Here is a 27,321-nt window from a genome sequence, read left to right on the forward strand (position 1 = left end):
CCTTTTCTCTCTCGGGCTGCTGTGCCCCTGCCCGACCCCTCCACCGGGCCTTGCCCGCGGCGGCTGCCTCGGGGGCGGCAAAAACGGGAGGTCACCTTGGTGCTGCGGCCGGGCGGCGGGCTGGGCACGGAGGGGCGGCCCGGACTCCCCGGCCACGGGCTCCCCGGCCCCGGGCCTCCCCTCCCGGCCGCGGGCCGCTGAGCTCAGGGTTATAGTTAGGCGGTGAGTGAGCGCTGAGCTATGCGCCGCCGCTCGCAGCGGAGCCTTGTGGGTAAGGGAGGCCGCCTCCGCGGCGCGGGGCCGGGGGAGGAGGAGGCCGGGCCGGGCCGGGCCGGGCCGGGCCGGGCGGGGGGCGGGCGCAGCGGCAGCATTAGCAGCGCACAGCGGCCGGGCGGCGGCCGCAGCATGGAGTGAGCGGCGAGGTGAGGCCGGCAGGGATCGCAGCTCCCGGCCGAGCAGCAGCCGAGGCGGAGGAGAAGGAGCCGGAGTCCGAGCCCCGCTCCGCGGCGGCCGCTCCCCCTTTCCCTCCCCGCCTCCCTCCTCCCTCTGAGCGGGCGCTCGGCCGGTGCGATGGCCCGGCCGGCGGCGGGGAGCGGGTAGTGAGCCGGCGCCCGCTGAGGGACGCCCCGAGCAGGGGGAGAGGCGGGGGCACGGCGGGAAGCGCTCCCTCCCTCCCGCCTTCCCTCCCACCTACCTCTCCCCTCCCTCTCCCAGCGCCCGGGCGGAGCAGCGGCCGCTTCCCCGCGCCCTTCATGCCCGGGCGGCCGCGAGGCGGCCAACGGCCCCGCGCTGCCCTCTGCTCCCGCCTCGCCGCCCAGGCCCGGCCCGCCGCGGCCCCCGCCCTTCCCCCGGCTTCTCCACCGCGCTAGGCCCCGGGCCGGCCCGCCGGGCGACCCCGCTCAGTCCCCTCCTCCCGGCGGCGGGGGACGGTGTGCCGCCGCCGCTAGGCGGGCCGGAGGATGAGCCAGCAGCCGGCGGTGAAGATGTCGGCGGCTCCCCTCACGGCGGAGGCGCTGGAGCCGGCGGCGGGGATGCTCGAGGGCCGCCAGAGGAAGCTGGAGTCCATGATCCGCGACCCGCGCTCGCCGGTCAACGTGGAGAGCCTGCTGGTGAGGGGGGCGGCCGCGCCGCGGGGGGAAGCGCTTGGCGGGGTAACAAAGGGAGCGCTGCCCTCGCCTCGGGCGGGCGGGAGGGGGAAGGAAGGCAGGCAGGAAGGAAAGGGCTCCCGCGTCCCGGAGGAGCTTCCCTGGGGGGAGGACGAAGGCTCCTTCCCGGGGTGGGGGGCGCGCCTCTCCACGCCCCTGGCCGGGCCGCCGGCGGGGGGCACCCGGGCACCTGAGGGGAGGCCCCGTCGGGCGCGGAGGGGGCGGGGAGCGGGCCTTCGCCCCCCGGGGGCTGTTTTTGGGGGGGGGGGGGTGGGGGGTACTGGGAGGATTGCGCCGTGAGCCGAGAGCGAGCCCTCTCCGGTTAAGTACAGCTTATTTTGGGGAAACAGAAGTGTCTCTGGAAAGATCTGACCCCCTGGGGAGGAAAGCGCCTCTTTTTTTTTTTTTTTTTTCTCTCAGCATCGTTTATACCGTTTACTTTCGCGCCTCGTAATCATAGCGTGTCCGTTCCCCAAGTACCTGCTTTTGTGTGCGCTGCCAGGCCCCAGTGCCCGTCCTTTGGACCTCCCTGTAAAACCGTCCTCTGGTAAAGTTGAGGTTTTCTGTGCGATGTGGAAATAATTCAGGAAAAGGACACGCCTAAGGGAGAAATGTAACTGGGGGGTCCTGTGGGGTCACGTTTATTTTCCATTGGGGCAAATTGATTCGTCTGTCTCCTATTTCAAATAGAATTTTTCTGTGTGAGCGTATGAAATATAATTTCCTTTAGTAAGAAATCCATGCCCTCAGGAAGGAGTGGGATGGGAGTTATATTTCCCCATTTAAAACATCCAAACCCTGGAAAGGCAGTGAGAGGGAGTCTTTATTATTATTATTTTACTTTTTTTTTAACTGAATTTAAGAGTCTTCAAACCTTACATTTCCAGTCTGTCCCGAGATTTCCAATGTGTCCCAGTTATAAGGAACAGAAAAGGGGGGAAAAAAAAATCCCAGTCTTTCCAAGAGTTGCTCAAGGCACTTACACTGAGTCTTCTTTTTTTTTTTTTTTTTTTTTCTGCTTTCAAATGACTCAGTTCTGTTTGGCCAAAAATACAGGAACTGACTGAACAGTATGTATGCCTCTGCTGTGTGGAGAATATAGGAATTTCCTATAACATCTGAAAAATGTTCTCGAGGCTTTAGCACTGTATTACTCCTCTCATAGATGTTCAGAGGGATAATGACAGCCATAGTCAATGAAGGGGAGTGGGAAACAGTGCTACACATCTAACTGTATTCAGATAAGTTTTTGCCTAGGCCACAGCAAAGATTGCTGCCTCTGGGCTTCACTCCCGGCATTTTCACTTTGGTATTTTGCTAGGAAAACTTTGACCTGTGGCCAAAAAAGAGCAGTTAAAAATAGTACAGTCGTTCTGAAAAATGCATCAGGTTAATACTTAACCCCAGCAGACTTTTTCACACTCTGCTTTTATACTCAACAGTGTGTTTCTTTTATTCTCTTGCCTCCCCTGCCTTGGACATAGATTAGGTACACTAAAAACCGTTTATGTTTCTGAAGAGAAATTCTGATTGCGAAATTGAGACTGGGCTGCTTAGCACTCGATTTTTTGTTTTGTTTTGTATGCTGATAATATAGACCACTTCATGTAATACATTGGACAAATCAGCAAACCAATGGGAGAGTGTTAACTGGATTGTAAATACATATTTTTTTATGGTAAGGGTCATCACTTTGCTTTCTGCACTCTCTCTGTAAGTACTGTTAAAAAAATTAACAGCAAGTAAAATATAATGCTAATCAGTCAAATATCCTAGCTTGTGCGTTCTACATGTCTGTGTATGAAATAATTAACTACTTCATGTTATTTATTATTTTTATTTAGGAAATTTGCAATAGATTTCCCTTAAAAGCTTTTTCTTTCGGGCTTTGGTATATTTTTTTATGCTATTTGACATTAATTTTGAATTGGCATTCTACTAGGCAGTCTTGAGTATGAAAACATCGTATTCAAAGTGCAAAATTTTCTTGTTTACTAAACAGCTCACTTTCAGTGTAAATTATCATAAGTGGAAATGTGTTTTCAGTTAAAAGTAGAAATACAGCAACAGAAACTAAGAGTTGGGGAAAATGTCTTAAAAAGACTAGCTGGAATGCCTCTATTTCATCCTCCAAAAATAACATAACCAAAACTAAAAACGTGGAATGGAATTCAAAATGGAATTCATTTCCTTACACTGTAAAAAGTCATAAACAGCTGCTATTCTGCATTTTGTGTGCATACTTTATTTTTGGGAAGCTGTAAAAAGCAAAAAAGTAACTGTTAATCTACAACACATGCTGCAAATTTGAAAGATGTGAAAAGCTGAGGTAATAAGCTGTCTTTCTCTAGATACCAATTCCACTGCCTATCAAGAGATAATTTATTCAGTGGCTTTGAATTAGAAGAGACTTTCTTTATGTACCTTCCTGACCACAGGATGGCTGACCACATCCATCGATTTCTTCAGTAGGAGAATCTATGAAGCCAAATACATTGACTGATTATTTTCCTCCCATCCCCTTTTGGGGCTCAGGAGAGACTGTTAGATTTTCTACTGTGATTTTTGCTATACTGTATGCCTTAACACTTGTCTATTTATGCCTGTTTGAGCATAATCGTTTGTGCTTGATTAAAATACATCTTTGAAGAAGACATGCTGTCTCAATTCACAGGTGTTAAGTGATGTAGAACTCGCCATTTAGTTTGGCCGGGTAGTTAGTTATGAAGCCAAAATTTTTAAAAAATGTAAATTGAAATGTGTAGCATGGTTATCACCATCCTTTTTCTGCTAAATTTAAAAAAAGGTAATTACAGTGGACTTTCTACTCATTAGCATGGTTCAAATGCATAGCCTGCACCTGCTGGATTTCTTCTGGTGGTGGTCTGATAAAGAGATGAAAATGGCAATGCTAGAACTGTAGACATTGTTCCATGGTAGGTTTCAGCAAAGACATCTACAAAGGGAAGTGGTTTTTGCAACCTCCTTTAGACATCCACTGAGTGTTCTTTCTCATTGTATCATGTTGAAAGCCCGTGTTAGGTTACCTATGCTAAGATAAATAACTTTTTTATTGTCGTAGCCGTGATATGGTCTCTTACTCTTTTTGGTCATGTAACATTGCACTAGTGGTTATGAAAACCTGGTTTGTGTATTACTGTTAGATTGTGCAGATCACTTTGTAAAACTACTGTATTCTTATTATTTGCTCTTCTACCACTTTGTGTCATCTGCTAATTTAACAAAGTGACATTTTTATGTGTACTGCATGTACACATTGATGATAGCATTTAATGGTATTTGACCTTGGGTGATCTATAAGAAACACTTCTATAAATACATTCCTACTGAATAGTTCCTGGTTGACTGCTACATTTAAGAAGAGCTTAACAGTTCTCAAATTCATTTTGTATTTATGCTTTTGCATATATGCTCTATCTAAAGTATTAACTGAGTTATTTCATGTAGTATTAAATACGTGTTATTTAAGGGTGCACTGGTAAGTGTTAGCTGAAGATTTAATGTGTTCTAAAACTAGAGCGGACAGGTCAATGTAGGCTGTGTAAAACTAATCCAGACCTCCACTTCCTTGCCATGTGTAATTGTATCACTTCAGCACATGCTGAACTCGACTTCAGAGTTTTATGGTGGTGATGAACAGCTCTGATAAAATTTATCATCCTCCTCCCTGCAGTTGTCTGCCTGGTCTGTTTTGCTGGAGCTGCAGTCGAGTGCAGTTGCCTAGAGAAATAAACTGGTGTCAGCCCTTGGTCTCGTTCAGTGCAAGCCTTAGGATTTTAGTGTTAAGTTTAAACCTTGACATTACACTAGAGATGTAAAGTGTTGAGTATCTTCTGCCTGCTTTGCTATGGTTGTGTCAGCCCTTGAAAGAAGGAGTTCTTAAAACTTTTATTAGGCAGTGCAGCAGTGGAATTGTGAGTGCAGTGCTGGGCTATGCTGGGAATGCATTCATGGTGGACTAAGAAATGGAGGGTGCTTAACTGTTTCAGAATATATATGCCTTAAAACTTTAAAAAAAGAAACAAAACCAAAAACTAAACCAGAACTGCAGTAATTTGCTATTTCTTTCTTTGTTAAAATACAGCTGACAGGTAAACTGTATTTATACTAGTTTGAACATGTATAGATGTTCATCTAGAGCTGATCCTTGCCATTGAGACCCTAGAATTTTACTCCTAACAAAAAGTGGGTTGCAGATACAGCTGTGACTCTGAGCTGATGCACCCATCTGTCCACAGCAATCTCATCAACTGGATAGATACCAACTTTATACAAAGAGTGTTAATTTAGCAGATCACTAGCCAGAGTTCTGTTAATACAGGGCCTCCAGGTCATCATGGCTGACACTCATGTATCCCTTTGCAGGATTTTGGTTTTATGAGCTTTCAAAGCGCTTCATATTTAATATGAAGGTTGCATATTTAATATGAAAGTGATCTCATTTTCCTAAATTTGTTGCCACATAATTCTGAATCAGTAAGAACAATCTGTTGTGTTAATTTGAGCCAGCAAGCACAGGGAAGAGCTGAAAACGCAGCAATTAGTGGGATCTGATCTGAAATTCATTGCCCAGTAAGTAGTCGAAAGGCCAAATGATTCTCTGTTCTTGAAGAAAGTATTTTTTTCTTGTTTATTATAGTTCTTGTGCTGTTATTTCTCTCTTAGCTTCTGACTTGATGAATTTTCTATTTTTGATCTGTAATTTCAGAACATCTACTTCAGAGTTGAAAAAGATAAGCTTTAAAGAAACAGAATTGTCTTTTGTTCATTGTTCCAATGTGATGGATTTATATATAGCAATATAGTTAACTGGAAAAGGACAGTTCTATTTTCTGACAGTTTTACGTGTTCTTATATTCTGTTTTATTTCATGCTAGGATTAAAGCCTTTCACTTTTAGTTTAAGAAAGGAGAAAAGCCACTGTATTCAGCTTTAATACTTTTACTGCCACGTGAGATGTGTGCGGATTTTGTGTGTGTATTCACAAGAGGAATGTTCACTCCCAGTATTTCACCTGTATTGATCAGATTGCAGAGCGGGTCATTGGTATCCTTTAGTTGTTCAGTCTCTGTTAACAGATTCAGGGGAAAAAAAGAAAAAAAGACAGCCATGCTATCAAATGAGCACAGCTCTCTCCTGCTTTGTACATGATGGAGTGAAAATACAGGAACTCTTCCAAATATTAGTAGCCTCAGTGTCAGTTGGGGAGTGTGTGCAAATGCTGATTAAAAGTACATTTTCAGTTTTCAACTAATGGCAGAGTAATGCCAAAGCATTTGGCTATTTGTCTAGTGAAGCAATCCATAACAAAAGCTGCCTAATTTAAAAAGAAAAAAAAATGCTACCACAGTAACCAATCTCTGCAGCTATCAGTTGATGATTTCTTGCCAGTGTTTGATCTACAAAATATGATTGGAATTATATCACTGCCACAGAGGAGCTGACTTTGGATTTTAAGGATGAAAGTCACTGAAACTTGGTGGTAGAGTTTTACATAATGGAAGATATAATTTTTTTTTTTTAAATATATATGGTTTTATAACCCATAAGGGTGTTTTTTGGGGGGAGGATGCTATATTGTGTCCAAGGTTGTTTTAAACTGTTAAAGTGAAAAGCACCAAAAGTTTCTGGTAACAAATTTATTTAAAATACTTTTTTCTTGGTACATCCCATTGGTTAAGAACAAGAATACTATGTTTATATTGGCAGCTTTTGCTAGTAATAAACTTAATTTAATGAGTCTTTCACTATGTAAACAGAAAGTTGAATGTAGTGCTCAGTTCTGAAGCTATACCTACTGTGCTTGAAGCTTTTGCTGCTACCGTAGTGAAATGTCAAAACACTCCCGGTATTGCCAGCAGCAGTGCATCTTCGCAGCCAGTGACATGCAACCTTCTTCAGTGCAGGTGAAGTGTCACTTGCTTTCTTATTTTGGAACATTATATTAATTACCTGTTAATAAAAGCTTTAAGACCATATGCTTAAAACAGTGATTTGGTCACCACCTAATGTGCAGAGGCTCTGTATTTGGAAGATTGTGATTCTGTGAATTTTGTCCAATTTTCACTAGGTTGGATAGTCTCAATCAGTAACAGCTGTTTATGTGGTGTGGACTTAGCTTTTATTTTTCTGTGTTCATCTGCTATGGTTACAGCTGTCTAGGGAGGGGGCTTTTTTTTCTCATATGAAATAACATGGAGTTTATTTAGTTGTTTTGTTTTACATGAAGGGATGGATCCAAACTTCTTCATCAGTTTGTGAAATATCCCTCTGGTTCAGTCTCTGCTTCAGTTGTTGTAGGATCTGGAAGGTGATAGACGTGAGAAGAAAAACAATCTGGGTGCCACATGCAAGTGGTTTTTCATTATGTTTGTCTTCCAGTAACTTTATTTTATGTAGAACGATTTACCTAAGTCAAATTTTTTGCAGTCACCAAGCACATATTTTGAGTTTTCTGTGTGCCCAGATAAAGACTGCTGAGTTTTGATGTTAGTGTGCGGCATTGCTACTTTAATGCCATAGTCATATCATCATTCATTTTTAGTAGTAGGACGGTGTCGTTCAGATGGTACAGGCAGAGGGAAATAAAAAGGATGGCATGCAGAAGGGTCTGAATCCTTGTTTAGTACTAGCACTGCATGTCATCAGACAAATCTTTCTTCGTTTCCAACTATATGAAATACAGATGACAAAGCTTTTTTTTTTTTTAACCAGTACTGGAGAAGAATTTAATATTTAGAATGAACTTATGTGATATAAAAATGATGATCACAAGAAAACTTTATGTCAACATGTTTAATTCTGAGGATTCAGATAACTGAGTGGTTGCTTTATTGCCTCTTGACTGTTCTAAATCATGGGTACTGATTTTATTAGTCTGTATTTAAAGTACAGAATAACAGGATCCTGCATAAAGCAGGATAAAGTTTGGGTGACTCATCCAAACACAAGAATTTGTTTTATACTTTTCTTCAGGAGGATATGAAGAGGAGGTCGCATACAGACATGAAAGAATATTTGAACCACGAAGAAAGAAGAAAAGCTAATCTTTACCAAATACTCTTTTTATTATTTTTTTTAAATCTGAAAACAAATAATGTTGACTGTTACTATTACCAAATAAATAAAAACTGGAAGGAAAAAATGCTGAAGTTCCACACTTCTTCAGAATGGTGTTTAAAGTTTAACTAAAATCTTGATTACTATTTAAAGGCTGTAATGCATCGTTGTTCTTTGTCCATGTCTGTCTCTGCTGTTATAGGTAGTTGTCCAAAGTCTGTAGCTTAGTTGTTGATTAAATATCAAACATTGCTCTCTCAGCACCTTAGATTTACTCTAGTATGGCATAGATATAGAGAAATACCTTTGGATGTTCCTTGGAAATTACTTTTTATTGAATGAACTGTGAATTTGAAAAACCTAGTCTACTTGTGTTTGTTGCTACTGTAGAACTTGATTGACCCTCTGTATTTTTCATTTCATTTTTGTCCTTGGTGTTCAGGTCTGCAGATAGATTGCATCATGTAACATAAATAAAACCTTATACTGTGACATAAGGATCTGATAGGAAGGTCAGAAATATGATTGAAAGAATGTCTAAAAACACGTACATACCTTCAAAGAGATTTTTCAAAATGAAGAGTGCTGCATTGATAAATCCACTGTAGTCTAAAAGCTATACTAGCACAGGTTTTGGTCAAGGGGTATACTGTCATTTGGCTTGCCTGTGCTATGAAAATGTTCTATTTCATACGGAAACTAGTTTTAAACTGGTTTTCCCTGTGGTTTCTGAAACTGGTTTGTGCTGGTCTCCATTTTCAGTTTAGTGCTGATTATGTTGAGTACAAGATTAGGGAGACAAGCCTTGTCATTTGTTGCATGTATAGGGGACAGGTTTTTATTTGTAAATTACTTTTAGCACCATCTGGTATACAGGAAAGTGTATGTTGTAGTAGACTTCTAGTATGTGCAGTAAGTAGATATAAGATGTTATGGGGTTACTAAATATTGTTTCCACCCCATCTTACACAATTTTATAACCATGCTTGACTTCTGAATGCTTTTTTTTGTGGAATTTTTAAACTTTTTGATAGAATAAGCATGAAGTCTTTCACCTTAGGAATAGAATTATTCCCTCTAATAGCGCAAGAAAATGGAGAAGAGCGGGAAATAATACCGTGTTGAAAGCTGTTGGTTTAGTGAATAATGAAAACCTTTCTAATGCCAGCTGTATGCACGCACAATCTGTTTCCGTTAGTGAACGTTTCAGGACCTCTTCCTCCAACAGTAAAATTCAGCCCACTTGGGCATTAAGCTATAGTTTTTATTTCTTGGCCTATTCAATTTAGTGACCTCTTTAGGGTGTATAAGCCTGGATTGTAAAGTACTCTTCTGCCCCCCCCCCCCTTTTTTTAAAAATTTTATTCTTTCATATGAAAAGTGACTGAAAACAACTACTTGGTTTACTCACATGACAAGGAGGTGACAGTTTACTATTGTATTGCAGCTACTGCTAGTAATTTAAACATTATTCTGTGTTTAATTTTTTCTCCGTGAGTATGAAGTAGTTAGTAATTTTGTTAAAGAAGAGTTGCATCCATGCTGGTATTATATATACCTGAACTAACCTATAGATCTGATAGGGAAAGCTAAAAATAAGTGCGTTTTCAAGATAAAAATTCCTATTACTAAATTGGAAGGTTGTAAGGCCCTGGTTTTTTAATTGCTGTCAAGTTCACTGTTCAGTATTACTATGAATAAATTGCTTCAGTTATATGAAATGTGCTTCTTTTTTATTTATTTTCCTTAATCCCTATCCCTATGGCTTTCTGCACTGTTCATCTCCCCAGAACTGAAGGGTTTGTATTGACTCTGGAAATGATGGCACTTATGTCAGTGAGGCTGGGGAGCAGCAGAACTCTGGTTATCAGAATTCTGGTGGCAAAACCTGAATGTAGCAGCAAATAAGGTGTGCCTAGTGTTTATTGTTTTGGGAATATTTTAAGCTTAAATTAGAAGATAAATATATACAAAATAATAAATATACTAATACAAGCTGCATCTCCTGAAAAATACTATGCTGGCAAGTCCTTTTAATTGTAGACATCCAGCTAGTTCTCTGTTTTGAAAATAATTTCTAACTGTTAAGATTATGAAGAAAACCTCTAAATATGGACAGTGTTATGAAGAATGGTTCCTACGTGTAGAAGCCTGAAACAGTAGCGCCATGAGGTGTGAATCACTTCATCTATTTTAATGGTTGGCTGCCTCTGAAGAAAGGCAATTTAAGTGTCAAAATAAACTTCCAGTGCTCTTCATTTTTTTTAGAAGAAATACCAGTGTTTTTTTCCCATGTGTGCCCTGCAGTGTTTCTCAAGTGAAAAACTTCTTCCTCAGAAGTCCCAACTGTCCCCTCTCTACCTGTGAAAACACCATTGCCAAAATTTGGCATATTAAAAATGGAAAATGTAACTTTAAAACCAATTCTGTAAAGTCTGACATTGTTCATTATTGAAGAAACTCCTAGATTTATTTTATATGACTCTATGTAGGACTTACTTCACTGAATTAAAAAGCCAGAGACAATGCTGAGCCTAACTGTAGAGTTTATTTTAAGTTTTCTATGCAGTATGGTACGTTTTGGTTAGACTGTATTGTTGAAAATGTGTTTGGTCATGTGGCATTCACGTTTTGAAATCCCACTGCCTAAATTTATGAGGGAAGATTCACAGTGTATCTTTCCAACTTGGATGTAAATTGCTGAAATTTCAGTATACTTGCAATCCAAGTACTTTTTTATTAAATCAAAGCCAAGCAATGTACAATGACATTATTTCTGTTTATCAACATGTTACATCAAATGGATGCTGCATGTGAGGCATTATGTGTAAGCTGTTTTGACTTCTTGTAGTATGTAGAAAGCAGGATTGAAGAAAAGTCTTATACACTTCTTACTCCAAGGTAAAACTTTTTTGTTACATTTTTATTTCAAGCTTAATTTCTAGATCATAAATATCAGAGGAGGCTACCATGTGATTGAACTCCTTTCTTGACACATGGGAATTGTTTTTGGTTTTATACCCCAGGTAATTTTCTGAATTGTGGAATTGGTATTGTTTTTACTGCCATCATGTCTTGATTTATTTTCTAACGTATGAAACCTTACCACTATTGGGTTGTCTCCTAAAATGTAAGGGGAGTGAGGAGGGGAAAGACATAAACATGCTTGACGCTGTAATATTGTAGGATCACTGATGCTGAAAGTACACACAGATCATGAGAGATTGATAACATTTTTTTGTGTTTGATTCCATGCAAAATAGTCATGAAAGTAAAATATCACTGTATTCTATAAGTCTGTATCTATAACAGTAAACCAGTGTCAGGGTCCTGCCGTGCTCTAGCCATCATGGCATTGTCCTCTCCCCAGTGTTAAGTTCCTAGCATGCCGTGGTTATGGTGTGGGGAATGGAGGTCTTGCACAGGGACTCAGGTGCTGCTGTTGTTTCACTTGCTGCTACAGATGTGGTCTTGGAAACCATCATTCATCCTGAGCATTGTCAAGGTTCATTTTAAGCATAAATTACTGATTATTCTGCTGGTTTTGACTTAATTGCTAGATTAGACACAGTGTGACAGAAAAGGCTAAGAAATATTGTGGTGAAATTCTGATTGCCGTTCTTGCAGCAGAGCAAGAGGTAGCAAAGTAGAAGCAGGAGATCTTTTACTCTGAAATAATGCAACTCCAATTATCTGGTCTTAATCCCATGTTCACTTTCTGAAAATGCTGGTCTGTGAGTACATGGATGTAGCTCTATTCCATAATTAACTTTTGTTGTATTATTGAACTCCCTTGGACAGTGAGGTATGTATAGCAGATTTTCCATGAAGGGTAGTAAGGAATGACAAGAAACCTGAGTCAGTTAGAGACACAACTTCGTATGGAAGAGCCTGTAACATTAGGGTCATGCTCTTAAATGATGTGAAACGGAAAAACTGCCTTTTGTTGATGTAAGGACTTTTTTTTTTTTTCCCCCCAGATTTAAATGCTGCTTTAGTAGACAGCTGGTAATAGCCTCTGCTTGCTGTAGGGTAGTGCCACACGGGTGTGGCTGGCCTGTTTGTAGTTAGTTCAGGGATCTGTGCGCTGTATATGTGTATATATACATATAGGATGCCTGACGCAATATCTTACAGGAGACATATATAACTTTTCTTCTCCCCCACAACATTTAGCCAAGTGCATACACCTCTTATGACCCTGGTGATCTTAACGTACAGGAGTTTTTCCTTCAAATGTAAAAACTGTGATTCCTTGGGGAAGGAACTGATTCAGATGATTTTTGTGGGAATTGATCTGCTCAGGTCTAATGGAAAGGTGAGATAGTATTTGCGTGTCAGAATTGCTTGTTGCTGAAGCTTAAGGAAATTTTAGAAAACATTAAGTTGTTATCTATGGGGATACTATTTTCCACTTATAGAACCATAATGAACTTGAAGTCTATTATCTATTTTGCTTTGTTTTCCCAAGTAACTTGGGATATTCACTTAGCCCTGCATTTCTTGCCATATTTTTGTTTCACAGTCATGTTTTTTTATTCTTTGTATTCCAAAGACAAATTTGCACAGAAAGGGGGAACTGATCATGTTGGAATAAACACAAGCTAAATAAACTGAAAAATACTCTTCCATGTTAAAATTCCTTTTAGCTACCATAATCTCAGCTGATATTTTTAATATCAGTATGTAAACAAATTCTGATAGAATTGCAGTTTAACTGTCTTAAAGGCAGACATGCATGTCTTCTTTTAAGTGACATGATGATTAAGGCAACGTTTCACTGCCCAAATGCATGAAGGTAATACCACTACCTTGCAAAGGTACTGGAATAAAATCTATTGGAAGAAAATTTTTATACCTGGTTTAAGTTTTACAGTGCCTAGGAGTCTTTCCTTGTAATAGCTTTATCTTGAAAAGACTGTGAAATAGTCCTGTAATTCTAAAGATACAAGGTACTTAATTGTCAGATTGAGACCAAAGTTCCTGAGGATGTGGGTTCCTTTGTGAAGATCTCTATCAGCCATACACAAAGACCTTTAGAATGTCTTTCTGTCTTTTCAGATAAGCTCTGTCGTCATCTGTTTAAGAGCCATGAGTAGTTAGGGGATTAGGGAAACCTTAAAATGCTGTAGGATGCAGTATCTGTTTCTGAATGACTTCTAGAAACAGAAAGAGATGAGATTTTGCAGATGCAAGTTCACTAAATAGGAGAGTATGCTCTTGGGTCAGACAACTCTGGTCTGCAGTGTGAAGGTAAATACAGCAGTAATTAAGACTAGCCTAGCTATTTGCAGGTAGCCTATAACGCTCTGAAGGAAGATACAACAAAGGTGAACCTTTTATTTCTAAAAAGGTGGGCACAGCAGAGGACAGACATGCATTCTCAGTGGTATGTATGTGCAAATATTAATGGAGACAATTTGGCTTTTCTGCCTCAGGAGTAGCGTGTTTAGAAGAGGAATAGACATGGTGGTCTTGATAACTGAAATAAGGTTTTCTGGATTATTCTTTAATAGTACAGATTTTGATTTTTTTTTTTTTTTTTTTTTTAGAAAAAAAGGTGTGCATAGTTTTGTATTTATTTAAGGGCTTCAGTCATTAAAGATAGTTACAAACAAGTATCTGTATATTTAACAAAAACATATTTATCTTCCAAGAGTTTGTAAATGAACCAGTAAAACTGTACACTGTTGAAGGGAGATACCCAGCAGTTTTTAATTTTAGAGCAATACATGTTCAGAAATCTGAAGAAGACAGAAGTTTTTCAGTACGGGAAACTGAACCTGAGTGATCTCAGAAACTTTTAAACCTGTGTCATTCTCCCTTAGCTGTATGGATCCATTTAAAAACAAATGGCTAACAGAGTTCCACAAATAGTTTCACTATCAGTTAAAGAAGTAGCTCCACCTGCTTCCATGGGGCACTACCTTGATGGTGACGCAAATGTTTGTGCTGGTGTATTGTGAATTGAGTAACTAATCTGGATTAAAACTAACCTGAATCATTTTCCCAGTTAATCCTGGCAGATTTGCAGAACACAATGGTAATTACCGCTGTGACATTTTAAAAAAAACACAACCCACAATCCTAAACCCATCCAAAACATACTAAAAAAATCCACAGTGTATCTCCTTTCCTCAAAGAACTAGGTTGCAAATGGATGGTGTGTTTATTAATTAAAATATGCAGTGTTTATTAATTAAAATACGCAGCCTACTTTTTTCAAATGCAGCCCATTATCTGTGTGCCCTACCACAACGTTGGTAATGAAACCTTGAAGGAAGTGATGAGAACTAAGTTCCATGCACTGCTGTGCAAATACTGTAGCTATTTTAAAAACTGCAGAGCAATTCAGCTAGAATCTGCTAATATAAACTTAGAAGAAAAGAGAATTGGAATAAAAGAGTGAAATAAATTCTGCTGTTACATTCAGACCTATGTAAGAAAGTAACGGGGTAATAGCACACCATGTTACTAGCCTATGTACAGAGAAAGTTGTAGAAACTGGAAAGGTTTATTTTTTTAAAGAAACTTGAAACAGGCCAGTTCCTATTAGTACTTGTTTATGTTTGAATTCAGGTAACTTAAACCTGTTTTTTTGTACTGTAGTCTGTCTGTTGCTTTAATCTGTTTTTAGTTAAAAAACAGGCTTGTGTATGTGTAAACAAGCTCGTTTTAAAGATGAATACTGGCTCATATTTTCTTCTGAAAATAGTGGAATCCATCAACATATGAAATGCCAAAATGACTGATTTGAGGTCTTAGCTGCCAGGGCTTTATTTGGAAGTTGTTATTAGTGTATGTTACTGTTGCTCCATATCTAATATGTACGTTATGTTACACTGGCACAAAGCAGAGTGATATCAGTGCAGCCTGCTTTGGTACCTGACTGGATTAAATTATACAAGTACTAATTTGACTTTATACTTATGCAGTGTTTTCTGATTTCATATGCTCACATCAGGGCAACAACATCAACTACATCAGTAGTGTTATATTGAATCAAGTTTGGTTTAAGTTTAAAGAATAAAAGGGGTTACTTCTAGGTTGTTAATGGAGAGGTGGGTATTTTTATCACAGATAAACTATACTGAAGGTTCCACAGAAAATAAACGTTTACTTTTACAGTTGGTAAAAGAAAAAATATTTCTAATGATGGATACCATTTGATACTGATCATTGATGTAGACTTTTTCAGTACTGATATCAGAAGTCTTTCAGAATTGCAGAAGGGTTTGGCTTGGAAGGGAACTTTACAATCATGTAGTCCAACCCCCTGCCATGGGCAGGGACATTGTCCACTAGATCACGTTGCTCAAAGCCCTGTCCAACCTGGCCTTGAACACTGCCAGGGAGGGGGCAGCCACAACCTGTCTGAGCAACCTGTTGCAGTGTCTCACCACCCTCACTGTAAAAAATTTTTCCTTATGTCCAGTCTAAATCTACGCTCAGTTTCAAAATGTTACCCCTTGTCCTGTCACTACAGGTGCTGGTAAAAAGTCTCTCTCAATCTTTCTTATAAACCCCCTTTAAGTATTAAAAGGCTTCAATTAGGTCTCCCTGGAGCCTTCTCCAGGCCAAACAACCCCAGCTCTCTCAGCCTGTCTGCATAAGGGAGACGCTTCAGCTCCCCAGTCATCATCTTCATGGCCTCCTCTGGACCCGCTCAAGCAGGTCCATGTCCTTTTTATGCCAGGGGCCCCAGAGCTGGACACAGTACTGCAGGTGGGGTCTCACAAGAGCAGAGCAGAGGGGGAGAATCGCCTCCATTGACCTGCTGGTCACACTTCTCTTGATGCAGCCCAGGATGTGGTTGGCTTTCTGGGCTGCAAGAGCACATTGCTGGGTCATGTCCAGCTTTTCATCCACCAGTACCCTCAAGTTCTTCTTGGCAGGGCTGCGCTCAATCCTGCCATCCTTCAGTCTGTATTGCTGTTGGGGATAGCCCCGACCCAGGTGTAGGAAATTGTACTTGTCCTTGTTGAACCTCATGAGGTTCATGTGAAGGAACAGGCCGATAGTTTACTGGAGTTACAACTGGAATTGGTATTCTTGATTCTTTGTCTGAAAATCTTACGAAACTATGTCAAACATGTGTCTATTCCTTCCATAAATCTTGCAGTGTCACAACAGTTTTATGTTCAGTTTGTTTCGTATTTGTAGTCTGATATTAAGCAATTCAGAGCCCTGTTTTGGTAACAAAACAGATTGAGCATGGTACAAAAAATATTTTTTCACCATTAGAGTGCAGGAACCATGAGAGGATCACTTTTTGTAGATACCCGATCTCCTGGTCAGACATGATAAAGGAAATTTTCTTTCGGAGAAGTATGTATCCCAGGGGATGGTAGTAGTCAGTTATTTTCATAGAAGTTCTTTTTTTGGCAACACTAATGCAAAAAATCAAATACAGCAAATCCCAAATCTGTATTGTTATACTGTGCAGATTCTCTGTCACAGTGGGGATGTTGTCTCATATCTCTCTTTTATTATAAATTCCTTTCCCAAGATAAACAGATTAGATAGCTAGACTAGGATTTTTTTTTTTTTATTATTTAACAAATCATGAAAGTGAAATGGATCCTAGAGAGATGGATTCCTGAAAGTCTTTTGAAAGACACTTTGTGGTGGGGGTAGTGTTATTCAGAAATATTATTAGGGTGCAGTTTTACAAGCAATTACAGGCATGTTTAGCTTAAAACATTTTAGTAAATCAAATAAATGAGCCCTGTTAGACGTGAGCTTGTTTTAGTCTAGATGGCCTTGGATTTGGTGATTGTTTCTAGTGACCGTGTCAGGTTTTTTGGTCATCTCTTTGATATGTAAGGTACTTGTATCCACTTCATTTTAATGTTCTCATCTTAAAGCAACATGGAGCCATTTCAGTTGAGACTAACAAATGAAGTCTGTTTCTTAATAAAAATATGCTTTGTTTAAGTGGATTCACATCTTAGACTGATGTTTGAACATGTGTTTTGTTAGCATGTAGTTCTGTGAGCTTAGTCATTACTGCTTTGAAGCCAAACAGTTTACCTTATGTGAAATTTAGTAATATGTTCAACTTAGTTCTGTAGAATTCGACCCCTTCTTTCTCAGGTATTTCATTGTGATTTTGAAGTGAGTTTTGTATGCCTTACAGAGAAATAATTGGAGGAAGAGGAAAGGGCAGATGTCCTGGGCCCAGTGATGATTTTATTTTATTTTTTTTCAGACTCCAGATGTTTTGTTCTGTTACTAGAATATCCGGGTGAAACTTGAATTGGAGTGTAACTGGAATGTTTGTGACTGTGCCACTGTGATGAAAATCACAGAATTAAAAGTTACTATCACATCTTTGAATACAAATAGGTTGATATTACATTTTTTATTATTTTTCTTCAAGACATTGAATGTTTTCCATGCTACTGTCAGCTTTTCTTTGAGATCACTGGTAGGAGCTACAGTGTGTCTTGTTATGCATATATGTATGTGTATTTGGAAGTTAATATTTCTTTATATTACTGAAAGTGAAATTTAGCCAGAGATATGTTTCATGTGCATGACTTGAGTAGTTACAAAAAATGTGTTACCCTTCATATCCCCCATGATTATTTAAGTAATTGTTTATTTTCTGAGTTATTCATCTACTTCGACAAATATGAATATGTAACACTGGAAACAATAATAAAAAGTATTTTTCAGTGTTTTTAGTGAGGGAATACATACCTTACCTGTCTTTTCTTTCCTCTGAGCTTTTCAGTAGGTTTAGTCAGGTGATACTGACAGATGTCCTGTCCTGTTCATCTCATTTTGCCAGTCATTTAGTGAAAATCACTTCAGTTGTATATACGCTTTGCTCATCTTAGTGTGAGCTGCACTACCTTAATTAGGCTAGTCTTGGAAAAGCAATTTCAAGCCAAACTGTCACATAATAACCAGCTATTATCTCTTTTTCTCCCTTTTCTCTCCATATGCACACAGGCCATCTTTAAAGAATAAATATGTTTTAAAATTTTGAGCTAAAGATAGTATTTGCTAACCTCTTATAAGTATTTGTGGTAACTTCTCTTTATTGTACGTAAGAGAAACTTTCTGCAACAAACTTCAAATGTAGTTGAAGAACACACTTCAGTGTTATGAAATGCATTTTAAAAATGAGGTTGACATAAGTAAAGAAAACTATAGTCTGTCTCAGACTTGTGGGGCTGGCTGCCCTCAGAGCTCCTGCAATCTCTCCTTGTCTTTAGAGTTTGGGGAATGAGACTCTCTTTTCTGTAAGCTGTTATGCTGGCTTCCTCAACTATTATATTTGGAGACGTCTTGTAGCAAATAAGCACCATCTGACTAGGAAATGCAGCTTGCACTGGAGAAGTTGGTGAGCTTTTCTGTGATCCTTAATTTGTGTGGAATTTCATTCCCTAGTTTTGGACCAGGCTCTCAAAAGCTCAGACTCCTAGACAGAGATGATAAAACTCTGTTGTAGAAAGCCTCTTTGCTCAAGAGGAATATAATTATAGACCAGGATCTTCAGGTGGGAGATTTCTCCGATGCCTTCATACTGTAAGGTGCAGTTCATGAACACAGGGTTTCTCGAGGAGTGCTAAGATCAGTCTTGAAAGTCTAAATCAACCACAGGAGCCAAAGGCAAATGTATTGAGATGACTAGTCTGGCTGTGGAAGAATACTGCAATGTTTTGTACAGCAGGACTGGGTTCCAGAAGTCTTCATGTCCATAAAATTGTATGGCAGTACTCCAGCCAAGATTTAAGATAAGTGAATAACTAAGACTTATGTGCAGAATGGGGTAGGAAGTTGAGAAGGAAAAGTGTTGTTTGGATTTTTGCAGGGTGGGTTTTTTTGAAGGGTAGGGAGGGAAGAGATTTTCAAGTTGACAGTGCAGATACTCAGGATAAACACTCTTTCAAACTACTTAATATAAATCCAAACAACACTTTTATGAGAGGGGTCACGACTATTGTCTTAAACAGAATGAAAGACTAAAACTATTTGGAGAGGTGATGTTACCACTTCTCTGTAGAGGATGGATCAATTTAAAATAGAATTATTTAAATGACAATAGTTTGTGATTAATCTTTTCCCAAAATATATACATATTGATATAGCTGCGTGTGTTAATTTACAGCTGAATGTGACCCTTGTGCAATATGTAAATATGACTTTCTTACAAATTACCTCTTTTTCACTCTCTCTAAATTTCCTGCTCTATTTCCTAAGCAAAAGAAGGTACTGTATTCATGCTTGAACAGTTTTATATTTAATTATATAAATATTCACTATTTTTACATTTTGTCCTTTTTTTTGTTTGTAAGGAAGTAAAGGATGAACTTACTGGATGAGTCTTTAAAATATGTAGGGAGTGTTTTGTTCTTGAGACATCTATCTGTCCACTTGGATGTGAACCACAACCAGCAAAATGCAAACCATTTTCGATAGATAAACTAATAGCTATTGATAGTATGCTTAGCATATTTTTCTTGCAGAGTTACAAAAATATTTTCTGTTCTTAAAATAGACTGATTAGTATGACCAGAAACAATCAGTTCTAAAGGCTTAATACATCTTCCTTTCAATTGCAATTGTATTGGTAGAATAAAAGAAACAAGTTCTTTACTGTTTTTTGTAGTGGTGGATTTTCTTTTCCCCCCTCGCAGTTTTTCAAGTTTGAATGAAATTACATTTTCTCAGGAGTAATTACCCATGCATCTAACTGATCTGTCTTGGTTGCTGTATTCTTTCTGCTGTCTTTCCACTGATCATTTTACTTACCTGACCCTGCAGTGAGCAGGTTTCAGGGGCTAAATGGCCAAAAATGAAAGCTGCAAAAGACCTGTCCAGTTTAGCTCACTAAACTGGCTTGCTCAGGATGAGAAAGGCATTGCTGCTGAGTCAAAGGAGGGGTGGGGATTTTTGTTTCGGGGACAGGGAGACAGGTTTAGACTGTCCTGGAACTTCATCCTCAGACCTTGAATAGATCATTGCTGTATGCAAACATATGCTGCTTGACTGGTTAATCAGCAGCCCTGAAAATTACTGTGGGTTGCTATAATTGATTTACTCATTGTTAGATGCCTGCAACATACACATCTTTGGAAGCAAATAATATTGTTAACCTGCTTTCGAAGTTTGTTTTGGGAAGACTCAGGTGGAGTAAATTCTTGAGACATCCATTTTAACTGCTGTGGATATCACATTTCACTGAACTATAGCATAGGCATGAGCTTCTGATTTCTCTGCAGTTTTTATTCAAATGCTTCTTGATAGTGTCGACAATGTAATGGCTGTTTTCTACAGTTTGGGACAAATGGAAAGAAATAACCTTCAAAAAGTTCTCTTACACTTGTCTTTGATACAGCATGTATATTAGAATGCCATATAATGATAACAACTTTATTTGAAAATTATCAGAATTGGTCAGTTAATGAGAAGTACAAGCTGTTCACTAAATTCCATCTCAGAACTCCTCCCAGAAAACTACTTTTGATCATTTTTCTTCAGTGAATTAAAACAAAGCAATTACCAACATACTTTACAGTTTGAACATTTTCACATTTGTTATTTGTGGAAGTCCTTCAGGCTTTGTTAAAAGATGTGGCAAATAACTACTTCATCATGTATTCCAAGAGTCATGACAACGTCTAGGCTCTTTCTCCTTTTACCTTTAACACAATCCTATTTAAATTATTTTAATAGACTATAATGTCTATACATAGATTTCAAATTTATTAACTTTATTTTTTAAAACTTGCATTTTAAAATAACTTTCATACATTCAGTGTGTGCAATATCTGTTACGATTTGTTTCATATAAGCCAGATATTTTGAGATATTGAGACTTGGAGGTAGGCGGTGTAGGAGGGATAAAGTGCATAGATTTTATTTATAAAACTCTTAGGTGTGTTATTATTAATGTCATGTTAGGGAGGGAATGTATAAGAGGGGAGAGCTTGTATTAATGTTCTCATTTACGTAACGTTTTAATGAAAGGCTTAATTGGCCGAAAGGTGTATCATGTTAAAGAGGTGGAACAATACCACACAGCTAAAACTTAAAGATTGGAAAGACTTCTGTGTTAAACTATGAACTGCATTCCAAAGAAATTATGGAAAATAAATACTACAAATGTAAAGCTGTAACTTCATATGGCCACCCAGGCGCTCTGTTGATGCTGGTGTTCTAAAGCCCCAGCAGTTTATATAGTGATGTGCGTCTCCTTAGGAGATGGTGCCAGGCTAAATCCTCTTCTGTTCCCCAGTCAAGTTTTTGAGGTGCTCTTAAATAACGTTTCTATCACACATTTGCTAATTTACTGATAGCATTTTTCAGCTACGTTGTGTGCTTCTGTTGAATTTCATTGTGTAGTCTTGCTCACACAAAAATTCTCATTGAAGCACATGGAAGTTAAATGCTTATAATAAAGCTACAACTTAACTAAAATTGTGTGGTAAATGTAATACTTTCACAGAAAAGCTGAGATAGTATCATTCCATGTAACAGACCTCCAGAACCTCTTTATAAATGGTTATTAATAGTTATTTAGAATTTCTTTGCTTTTGTGAAGTTGGTAGAGTGCTGTTGTTCAGCTGTGAAGTAGGCTTGACTATTGTTTTTTGCCACTGAGTAGACTAAAAAGCGAAAAACCTTCAGAGAGCGATCTAAAGAAGGCACTAAGTTTAAGGAAAAATTCCTGGTGTCCTCCACAGGTCTGTATGTGCATCTAGGGGGAAAAAAGAACAGCTGAACTGTTGTAATGTAAAAAGAATTCTGAAAATTATTGTTTTAAAGCTTGACTTTCCTAAAAAAGTCTCTATCTTTAAAAGTTTGTGGTCTTTTCAATCTGATGGTTTGAAAAGGTCTTCTACTGTGTGATCTGATTGAGAAGAGCAGCATGCATTGTTAATACAGCAGATCTCTTCACATGTAACAAAAACAAATAGTTGTAGGAAAAAATGACATGGCAACCTGGACTGTGTAGATAAGATGAGTTAAAAAAGCTGTAAACATGCTGGCTGAGTAAGACTCTGAAGAAGATGTATAACTGTGGTCAAACATTTCATATTAAGATCAGTTAATGACAAATTATGGAAATAATGTAAGATCAGTTTTGAGAGAGTGAAATCTTGTCTGGGAGTCAAGCTGAGATGGAGCTATAGCAAGGAGAGAAACCCCAAGCAAAGCAGGAGAAAAGAGGAACACAGGAGCACGACTTTATTAAATAACTACTTCTGACATTGTATTACTGACAAAGCACCACTTTTTAAAAATTCTTAAAGTAAGACAGTTCCGCTGACTTCAGTAGAAATAAAGTGAATCTTGACTGAAGTGCCTTATTGTAGCATGAAGTAGTAAGAAACTTACTATTTCTGTAGCATAAAGAACTTCTGCAACTTGGTTTGAAAGTGGAAGTTGAAAAAGCACTTAGCTCATTTTCATGCCTGCTGCACAGAATAGCTTACCTCTGCATTTATGGGGACAGTACTTCATGTTCCTCTGAGTTGCCCAAAAAAATCACAGCATAAATTTCCATTGATCTTCATGCTTCTATCTTTAAAATGTGCATTCAGTCCTTTTCTGTCCAAGGAAGGACCTAGATCTTTTAGTGGGACATGAGGTGCTAGCGGAAGGTTGTGCAGCTGGTAGGTGGCTATGTCATAGGGCTTCAGGAGGGGTTGTTGAAGGTCTCTGAATACTTCCTCTTTTTTGACTTTGTGAGAAAATTTAAAAGGAGGGAGTTGGTTTACTAAGATTGGGGCTATTTGGAAGAATACAGTTAATTACAGTGTGCCATAATTATGTAGTCAGAAAGTGAGTTTGTGTAGAGCATTGTGATTTATGTTGTCACAGCTACACTGAGTGTAGTTTCACTTTTTTCTCTTGCCAGTGTCAGAGTTTAACAAATGTATGGTATCACGCTTTGAGTTTTAAGTTTGACATACGCATGGTTTGTATAAATTACAAGGCACTGCAATATTGTTTAAAAATTCCTGCTTTTCACACAAACATTCACACAGTAGCTCATGCAGATGGCTATGTGTTATGTAGTATCTTAAATTTGAGGCAGATCAGGAAATTAAATAAATTTCCCATCTAATCATGTATTTACTAGAGGATCGTATTTGAACAGCTGTTCACAGGGGTGGGCAGGTGCCCTATTCTGCCTTTGTTCAACTACTTCCTGTAGTGAGTGGAACATATTTTTAAAATGAAGCAAAGTATAATTATAATTTCCTAAACATTTTAAAAGATGAAAATGTCATACTGTTAACTTTGCACATAAAATCTTTATTGCAGCAACTGAGAGGTTAAAATTAATATATAGCAAAGCATGGTTGCAGGTTTCCATGTATATTATAAAGTAAGATTGGATTTCAAATTTATAGGTAGCTTCAGAACTTGGGAGACTTGGGAAAATGTCTTCCTGGTATGATTTCAACTTACTGCTAATTTTCCCATAGCAGATTTTTTTATCTAGTACTTTTTTTAAACCCAAAAAAATCTGAAATTGTAGTAGTAAGAGTTTTCATATTTAAAATATTTCTTCATGACAAAGGGAGTGCGTTAATATCTTCATTAGCATTCTTACTAATTGAACTGCATAACTGTAAATGTAAAATTGATATGCAAAACAGCACGTCCTAGTAAACAACCCTAATTTCTGGTAAACTGCATTTTGGTAAAGAAAGATTATGTTTGTTCAACTAAAATATAATTCTGTATCAGAAATAAGGATAAGGCTTCTGTTCTGAGGGCAGTGTTGGCCTTCGTGTGTAGCTGAAGGACAGTCTCCTAGTTTTGAAAATACTTGTCTGTGGGCTTGGGGATATTTATTTTTCTTCCCCTTTGTAGTTTTCAGACTGGCAGATGTTTCCATGAGGTGGAGGGGAAGAGCTGGCAAATACTGATGGGGAAACAGCTCTGAAGGCTTCCTTGGCACAGCGTGGGGAATTCTGGTTCTTACTCCTGAATGTGTAAAGGGGCGTAAAGCCCGCACTCCTGACCGCACCGTAAGTGTGGAGTGACGGGACCGGAGTGGCTGTCCCCTGCCCACCGCATCGGTTCCTGCTCCGTGCTCAGCAGGGCACCGTGTGTGTGTGACTGGGGACTGGGGTGCTGCTTTCCCGCTCCTGCTGCCGTGGGATGCACTTCTGCGCACCGCCTCGGCTGGCGGGCACGGGCATGGCTGCTGGTTCTGCTGAGAGTGCTCGATAAGGGTAAAGCGATAGATAGATTCCTTTTAAGTGTGTATTTGGATATAGTATATTTGCATATATGTTTCAAGTTGTTTGAATTTTTTAAAACAAAATAACAATCTGTAAAATTTCAAGCAGCAGATGATTTATATAGTAAGAGGGTCAACTTTTATGCATAGTTGTTAATGGGGGTGGTCCATGAAGATTTTTCCCAAGTTTAAAATAAGTTACAAGTTTTATTACTTTGAAAGATACTTCATAAAGAGATGCTATACTTTCTTGGTTTATTTAAAGTGATCTTCCTATATACAGCACTTGGCACATTTAACAAATGTATTTATACAACTACAACAAGGGACACTTCAAGAAAGTACAAGGTTTCTAAGCGTTGAGTAACTCCTGAACTGTAGAAACTCCTGACAAAGTGGGAATAAACAGGTGATGTAACAGAAAATGATACTATTAAGCTGCTATAGTTGCTTTCGTTGCATAGGTAGGTGTTTTCTCGCAAATGGATGATACTGGTAAACATTTTCTTGTTTTAATTTATGGCACCTCACAAGCTTACTTTTGGTCTTGAGGCCATTTGCCTTCCATTCACAGTGTACATTCTTCTGCTGGTTTTGGCTAATAAAGGGGTGGAAATGCAGCATTTTTGTTAAACTGATCCTATTTCCCAGCAAAGGAAATCAGTTGCTTACCCGAGTGTTGAGTTTGCAGCATGGATGAGGTATGAGCTGTGACATTGGTTCAGTGAAAATTAGTGAGAGGGAGGAGAAAGTGTGTGGTTGTGTGTGGTGTATCTTGTGTGGTTGTGCATCTACTCCAGACAGAAGTCACGATCTAGAAGTCTGCCTGCATTTCAAGTTACAACGGGAAGTTCAAGTAACAGCTGTTGATAATCCACTTTTTCATTTGCAGTGCAGCGATAAGGCTGTGCTGGACTCCGGGCGTAATCTTCACTGCTGGCATTGCTCTGAAACAGTCATTGGCATAAAATACAGTTAGACAATCTGCATGGGGGCTGAGTCACTGCTTTGGGTGTTTTCACTGGGGAAGGCTTCATTGACTTGTTGTAAAGTACCTCTCTCTGGGAACTCAGGGCACTTGTGATTCTGAAATCAAGGCTGTCTTCTTGGCAGAAGATAGGACTTCTAAAGTTGGAGTTTTTTTATTTGATTTGTACCCTACACAACCTGTGCTGTCTACCTGAAAGGCATCTCATTTGTGTCCTCATGTCTGAGGTGCTGTCATCCACACTCTTGCTTTGTAAGCCTTATCATAGAATTATTTAGGTTGGAAAAGACCCTTAAGATCATCAAGTCTGACTATTAACCTAACTTTACAAAACAAAAAACTTCCATTTCCAGATAATTTGTCCCCACGTTATTCCCATGGATGTAATGTGGGGGATCCTGGAAACCACTTACAAATAATGAATTATATACTGAATAGTGTACATGTACTAGTGAATGACCTGAAAGAAATCTATCTTACTGGGGGCACATGTATTTTTCCCTAATTGAAACTGGGAAGGACTCAGATAAGAGGTCATAAAATCTGATTGTCAATTTCTGATGCTTTATTGGTGTGCTGTATTTTATATATGTGTGTGGGAGTACCTGCAAAAAAATTACATGGTCCTTTTACAAGACATTTATGAACAGAAATTGTAAATAATTCTAGAACTAGTTAGTGGTTAAACTAGTATTCTAGTTTAACTATCTAGAATAGTTAAAATACTATTAAAATAAACACTGGTTTGTTTTAATAGTATTTTAACATTTTATGGGAAAGCTCACTTTTGAAATAAGCAGGCAGCTTCAGTTTCTCCCATGGTGTGGTTCAGTGGTAGTTACGGAGTTAAACTTCCATTTAATTAATCTGCTGACTTCTTAAAAAAATTTACTATCTAGTTACAATTTGTCATATAATTCAGTAACTAATGGGATTTAAAGTCAATGCAGAAACATTGATTTATAATTTGAATTAAACCAGATTGAAAAGGCCATAACACTTTTATCTGGTCCTTTCTTCCTTTTGCCCAAGTTGCAGTGATAACAATATTTAGAATTCCTTTAAAAATGTCTTTGGAATGATCTTTGGCATTTCCCTGTGTAATCCTTTTCTATCCTTTCATCTGTTTAACTGTTGACCCCCTTTGTTGTCTGCATTATGTCTGCTAAAACTCTGGCCTGTTTTTCTGGTCATTTTACTATAAACCTGGATTTTAAGTACCATGATTTACTGAAAAAAACCTGTGGATTTTCATTCTTCCACATCCTTTGCATGAACAAATGGAATCTACTCTTCAAGCCAAACTTTCAATATTGTGATGATGTTTTGTAATGTTTCAGGTCATAAATATCTCCTAATTTAATGACTGCAGTATTTCTTAGCCTCTTTAACACTTCTTTGCTTGTCCTTTGTACAAGGGATTTTACATTGCTGCTATTGGGCAAATACACATACTTTTCAAACAGGCACTCCATGGTCAATTTATTATTCGGATGTTAAGTCACTGTAGGATCAGACAAAATGACAGGGATTGGTTGCACATTAGTGAAGTTTCACAAATAGTTGTTGTTGTGGTGAAAACAGTAACTGTAATTCAGTGTTTCTGAAAAGTACATTTAAACATGGGTGATTTGAGCACATAATGAAGTTAGGTATATGCTTTCGAAGAACTGAAGTTGTATTTTCAGATAAATGAGTCAAGCATAAAGGATTACTGTTTCTAGGAGTTCTATTTTGGTATCTAAAGTATTTCCACTGAGAGTAATGGCATTCTGAGTGAAGAGATGGCTCAAATATAGAAATGCATAGTGTGTGTAGTACAGGGTGATACAAAAATTTATAAATAAGTATTAGAAAGTAAGCTGCATTGTGAGTTATTGCACCTTTCCTTT

General features: G+C 38.8%; 1 protein-coding gene across 3 annotated transcripts in view; it reads left to right on the plus strand.

Annotated features, from left to right (window-relative positions):
* Positions 1 to 326: 326 nt before the first annotated feature.
* The window catches only part of ROCK2 (Rho associated coiled-coil containing protein kinase 2), a 101,148-nt gene continuing 74,153 nt past the window's right edge, over positions 327 to 27,321 (plus strand). For all 3 annotated transcript variants that reach the window (XR_012628006.1, XM_074861553.1, XM_074861552.1), the window contains exon 1: positions 327 to 1,109. Coding sequence is in view for 2 of the 3 variants with exons in the window: in XM_074861553.1 (XP_074717654.1) it covers positions 960 to 1,109 (150 nt within the window). In the remaining variant the exon portion in view is untranslated. The remainder of the gene's footprint in view (positions 1,110 to 27,321) is intronic.

This window comes from Strix uralensis, chromosome 3 (genome assembly GCF_047716275.1).
Source record: "Strix uralensis isolate ZFMK-TIS-50842 chromosome 3, bStrUra1, whole genome shotgun sequence".
In the NCBI taxonomy this organism is placed as follows: Eukaryota; Metazoa; Chordata; class Aves; order Strigiformes; family Strigidae; genus Strix; species Strix uralensis.